Raw genomic sequence first — 6,056 nt, 5'->3', positions numbered from 1 at the left:
TCACCTCTTCTTGCTTTCCCAGTTGTTTCAGCTGTAGGCTTTAGTGGATGCTGTGCAAATCGTCCAGTTAGAGGGTAAGACATAGTCAGCACGCGTGCTTCGTTTTGTTCAAGTGCTCCTCAGTCGCTTTTGGACCAGTCTGAGCAAATTCCTGTTCAATGCCGTTTGTAGCTGGTGCTTTGTCGTAGCTTGTGAATGTGGCTTTCGATTTTCTGCAAGGGATAAAGGTGGGATGCGTCACTCGCAATCTTACACTAGTGTCCCACTGTTCTGGTTAGTCTGTTTGCACGCTCAAAATGTATTTCTTCTGGCGCGCAGCCCAGTGTTCATGTGCTCTTTTGGCATTTCTGGTTGCGGAGGGTTGACACTGGGGCCAGATACGCCCCGGCCGCTCAATCCTTCTCCTCACTGGGACAGAGGGAGAAAACAGGATGAGAAAGCTCATGAGCTGAGGTAAAGACAGGGAGATCACCTACCCGTTACCGTCACGGGCAAAACACACTTGACTTGGGGAAAATTAACGCAATTTACTGCCAAGTAAAACAGAATTAGATGTTAAGAAACTAAGTGAAAAAATAAAACATCTTCCCGCACCTTTCCCATTCCCACTCCTCTGGGCCGCTGCTCCCTCCTCACACCTCTCCTTGCTCCAGCGCGGGCCCTTCCCCGGGCTGCAGCCCTGCAGGGACACCCTGCTCCCGCCTGGGCTCTCCAGGGCCGCAGCTCCTGCAGGAAATATCCCCCGGCTGCGGCCTGGGGCCCTCCCCGGGCTGCAGGCTGGCTCTCTGCTCCAGCGGGGTCTGTGCAGGGCTGCAGGGGATCCCTGCTCCGGGCCTGCAGCACCTCCTGCCCTCCTCCTCCTGCGCCCTCGGGGTCCCTCTGCTGCTGCTCCCTCCTCGCCTTCCTCCTCCTCTGCCTCTGCCCCCTCGGGCCCTTTCCCAAACCTCATTCTCTGTGCTCGCGCCCACTCCCGAGGAGCACACCACAGCATGCTGCAGCCCAGCTCCAGGGAGAAAGCAGCTGTCAGGGCCGACACGAGGACGTGGTTCGCACCAGGCCTCTTCCCAAGCGATCCGGTTCAGCTCAGGCTGCGTGGCCGCTGCTTGGGCTCCGGGTCCGAGACAGAGGCCGCGCTTCCCTCCGCTGTGAATGAGGCTGGGCTGCATGGCAGACTTGCCAGGGTGGCTAAAAGCTGAGTTTCTGTCAACTACCACGTGTCAGTGTTGACAAGCCGCGCGGCAGCTGAACCAGAGCGCCAAAAATCCGGGAATGCTCAGTCCCTGCAGATTGTGACTGGTGGGAGATACTTATTTGGGGTTGGTGGCTATTTTGGCACCTTTCACCAATATTGTCCCTCACAGCCTGGCACCAGGACTGGCTTAGACCTCTCCCCTCCTCCTTTTTTTGGAGGCGCAAACCCTCGTTGCTGGGGTTTGAGGTTGTTGCATTCCCCAGTTGTGACTCACCTGAGGTAACTGGGCCGGGCAGCGTTCGGCCTCAGCTGCAGCAGCAGCGAGTGAACAGTGAGGCGGTTAAAATGGCAGATGCCAGCTCCAGGATCAGGCTCTTCCTCTGCGACTCTTCAGCACAACCGGTGCGGTGCCCGGTGGTTTACGGGCCCCCACCATTCATCTTGTTACCCTGTTACTGCTACAGAGTTACCATGCAATTTTGTGCTAGAGTACAAGTAGCTTTGGGGTTTTTTTTTTTGTTTTTTTTGTTTGTGGTTTTTTTTTTCTCTCCCAAAAGCTGGCAAGGGTTGAGCAATGCCATACAATTGACATGTCCTACTGCAGGTGACTCCCCCTAAACAGAGAGCATTCAGCCCTCCATTTCCCACACATCTCCATGCACTTTCAATAATATTAATTAAAAAAAAAAAAAAAAAAAAAGCAAAACACCCCTTTCAACAGTCATGTACTTCTGCATACCCACCTGGCAGTTTCTCCAGGGATAACGCGTCGCTTACCGCTCACTGCGGTGCTCCTGACACAATGCAGTTTTGATTTACGGCAACTTTGGGAAAATTTTTAATAGTGTGACATGCTTGGCTGTTTTAAAATCAGAGCATTTCTTGTGTGGCTGAGTAGCTTTACTCCTCTGCCCGTCTCTGCTCGTACCTGCCTAACCTCCACTTTTCCTTTCTTAGAACAAACTTGGCATGTGCCAGATTATGGAGCTGCTAGAACTTTCTGCCACTGTTAGTACGTTAGTACGACCCTGGCAGGGAGGATGGAGTTTCCGTGCCATCCAAATGAGGGTGTTGCTTGAAACCTCTCCCTTCCTGACCGAGTTACTTGGGGCATTCTTCAGCCCTGGGGAGAGATCTTGGTCACTTCTCTCTCCCTCTGACTGACCATGACACCGCGGAAGCGTTAGTTCCGTGTCGGCAGACTGTTGCTGACCCCCAAAGCAGGCTAGAGCTAGTTAGCATGCTGACAGAGACCGTTCAAAGCATCGCTTTGCGTTTGTACCCCCTTTCCTCCTGGAAAGATGAACACGCCAGGCTCGTATGCTGATCACGTACGTGACTGAAGCTGGAAAGAACTGTAAAAAGTCTCTGCATCAATTGTCACTTTTGATACAAAATATTTATTTTTAAAAAGTTGCATATAAAGTTCTACACAGGACGGTTACCATTTCTACAGTAAAAAAAAAAAAAACAACAACAACCCAACCCAAAACCAAATGAAAAATCCAGCTCGGTCACTCAGATGGTAAAAAAGTTGCTCATCCTCAACACTCCACATCTAACAGACTTCGATGTGCATTTTGGTAGAAGATCACGGACAAGTTGCAGTACAGTACCTTACAGAACAAGGTTCCAGACGTACATATTTACATCGTTATCTCCACGCGTTCTTTCTACCACCACAGCCGCAGAACCACACTCGCTCTCAGAACGGATCTCGTCCTCTACCCTGTTTCTGTGCCGCCATGGCTACTTAGGCTGCATTACAGAAGCCGCTGGTTTTGCAGAAGACTTTGTACGTGGGCTTGGTCCGCTGCAAATGTTCCAGAAAACTGAGGGAGGGCTTGATCAGTTACTGGCTCCCTGAGGAGGAGATGGTCAAGGACAGCAGACACTGCGTAGAACACCTCCCCTCACCTCATCTTCCGCTCCAAGGAGAAACACAAACTGGGGAACAACTCCCTTCTAGTCAGAGGGTGAAAGAGCTTTCAGACTGAAGGCTGCCTGGAAAAAGTTTTAGATTTGGATAATGATTGTCTGAAGAAGTCATTTTAAATCACCTGAGCAAGTTCTGCTGTCAGATTTACATTGGCTCTTCTTACCCTGGCATGTTTCTGAGGGAAGAATTCCATTCTTCAACAAGTACAAAGTTCAAAAGTTCTAAACTTCTTAACCAAAGCAAAAGCAGATGGCTCAGTATATAAATATGTCCAGCATCTGGATTCTCAGTCACAAAAATAACATCCTTTATACAACAGAAAATGGATCAATTACGAAGCAATTCTCTGTTGGCCTTAAGATCCGACATCTTCATCAACAGCTTCATTTTCATCCTCCTCCTCCTCCTCCTCCTCTTCATCATCTTCCCCTGCTTCTCCATCTCGCTTCTCTTTTTCAAGCATTTTTAGATATTTGCTAGCTAGGATCTTCTTTGGCAAGATATCTGGAAGGTAGAATTGTTTCTTTTATTGTCAGTTTGAATACTTATGTCACCTCCTTAATACTGTTGCATCCATCCCACTAAGGAAATTCGGTAAAAAAGAGGCTTTCTTAAAAACATTATTTAAGTGAATAGCCAGGTAAGTTAGTCTGACTTATGCAGCTGTAAGAGTAAGAGGGAGCTACCCACTTATAGAATCATGGAATGGTTTGGGTTGGAAGGGACCTTCAAAGTCCATCCAGTCCAACCCCCCTGCAAGAAGCAGGGACATCTCCAACCAGATCAGGTTGCTCAGAGCCCCGGCCAACCTGGCCTTGAATGTTTCCAGGGATGGGGCATCCACCACCTCTCTGGGCAACCTGTTCCAGTTATGCTACAAATAACCAAAGAAAAGGAATATATTTTATGACTGATAGATTACTAGCAACTGTCTTTACTCTCTGCTCATGTACCGTACTTATTTGATGGAAAATAGAGCGCTCAGTTCCTCAACTCCCTTAGACCGATCCAACAAGCCAGCTATCCCCTTTACACCCTGTAGAAACGGGTTTTCTACATTAAGGTCAAGACAACCACGAGGGACCTGAGAAAAAGCGGAATTGTGTGCTCTTAAAGCGTGTCCACGGGGAAGCCAGAGAAGACTGGGCTAGGAAGATCTTATTCTTGAACCTATATCCTATAGCTAAGTGCCAAAACAAAAATCCAGGCAGCAGGAAAATGTGTGTGCGCAGGCAGCCGTGTGTGTACATATACATGTAAAGTGAGAGAGGAACCACATGATGAAACACTTTGAGAAACAAGGCTTACAGATTTAAATCGTAATTTTGGGGCCACATAATTTCTCCCATACAAGTGTGCAGTGATCTTGTTTAATGGGCTGAAAGTTTTCAGATGGAGTTGCTGGAATTCAAGAAATGCTGAAGGCAATGTCCTGAGAGCTAACGAGCTCTGTATGATTTCAAAGCACCAGAAAAATCCCAATTCACAAAGAAATGTTTTCAGTGAACTAATGAGTTCCAGTTGAATGTTGTACAGGAGATTAACAGCCCATAGGAGAATTGTGTTCTCAGAAAACAATTCAATAAAAGCCAGCTTTCATTTTCCAAATTACATACGGATTGACCATCGTGCCGTAGATACCTGCAAGGAACTGAAAGGTCTCACACTCTTCTGCAGTATGAGACAGGTCACTGTACGTCAGAGCGTTCTTCTCCTTGCCTCTGCCATGTTTGTAGGAGTACGTAGCCAAATACTGAACAAAAAGCTCCTAAAAAATTAAAACAAAAGTGAATCGTCAAACTATTAACTCACACAGATAGTTTGCAGATTTCTTTAATCGCCGTTCAGTTAAACAAAGGCCGCATTTAAGTGTACATATACTGGATACTCTGTGGAGAAGACACTTTGTATGTATTTCAGAAGAGCTCAAGGTCAGGATATAGTTGCATCTCCTGGGAGCACCGACTGCAGGCTTGGGTTCTGGCACCTAACTTAATTTGTGCTGCTCTCCAACACTTCCCACAGCCCAGCAAACGACACTTGGGACGGGAAAGCAGCAGCGCTTCATTTCCACCCGGGCTATGCTAACTGACAGCGCCAAGAACAAAAACCTCCCGCCTCGCTCACGGACTCTGCGAGCTCAGCCGGACGCGGACGATGCCCCCCGGCCCCCGTGGCGCAGACCCTTCATGGCCGCCGAGTGACAGGCGCGGGGCCGGCCCCGACACAGCGCGGCTGCGGCGAGGAGCCGCCGGGGGAGCCCAGCCCGAAGGCGGCGGCGCCTCGGGGAGGCGTAGGCCCAGCACGGCGGGGAAGGAGCGGGGTCGGCCGAGAGGGAAGGGAGAAAGGGAGGCGGTACCGTGGCTTTGGCGGTGAGGAAGAGCGCGTCCTGGTTGATGCTGGAGACCTCCGGCGAGCTCTTCATGATCACGCGGATACGCGACAAGGGCAGCGACACCAGCCGGTTCTCCCCGCCGCTCAACCTCGCCGCCATCTTTCCATCCCCCAACCGGCTCCGGCCCTTCACCCCCCACAGCCCGGCGAGAACTGGGTGGCCGCCGCGGCGGAGCCCGCTGGGAGCTGTAGTCTCCGGCGGCCAGGGAGACCCTGCGCTCTGCCTGCGGGCCGCCACGGCGGGACTACAACTCCCATGAAGCCCCGCGCTCCCCGCCCGCTCGCCCAGCGGCGGGAGGACTACAAGACCCACGGTGCAGCTCGCTGCCGTCCCCGCCCTCTCCCTTCTGTCTCCGGCGGCGGGGGTCCGCGGTTCCCCGCACGCACTGGGGCCGTGGAGGCCTCTGGCTACCGGTTCCCTGAGCGGCGGGGAGTCTCCGCTCCACCGGCCGGTGGCGGCCCTAGCGCGGGCAGGAGGGGCCTCAGGGCTTCCCTTGCTGAGCCCCTCCGCATGGGCCTCAGCCCCAGGCT

At 51.5% G+C, this 6,056-nt stretch overlaps 1 protein-coding gene across 1 annotated transcript; it reads right to left on the bottom strand.

Moving 5' to 3' along the window:
- Positions 1 to 2,565: 2,565 nt before the first annotated feature.
- Positions 2,566 to 5,694, bottom strand: CHRAC1 (chromatin accessibility complex subunit 1). Its single transcript, XM_086741318.1, has 3 exons — positions 5,491 to 5,694; positions 4,773 to 4,899; positions 2,566 to 3,635 (listed from the first exon to the last, which is right to left on the bottom strand). Exons 1-3 carry the CDS (start codon positions 5,623 to 5,625, stop codon positions 3,487 to 3,489), a joined length of 411 nt encoding a protein of 136 aa, XP_086597444.1. The 5' UTR covers positions 5,626 to 5,694; the 3' UTR covers positions 2,566 to 3,486.
- Positions 5,695 to 6,056: the final 362 nt, after the last annotated feature.

This window comes from Chlamydotis macqueenii, chromosome 2, assembly GCF_036417535.1.
Source record: "Chlamydotis macqueenii isolate bChlMac1 chromosome 2, bChlMac1.mat, whole genome shotgun sequence".
Lineage (NCBI taxonomy): Eukaryota > Metazoa > Chordata > Aves > Otidiformes > Otididae > Chlamydotis > Chlamydotis macqueenii.
Note: the sequence above shows the minus strand (reverse complement) of the source record. Positions and strands in the feature narration are given on the sequence as shown.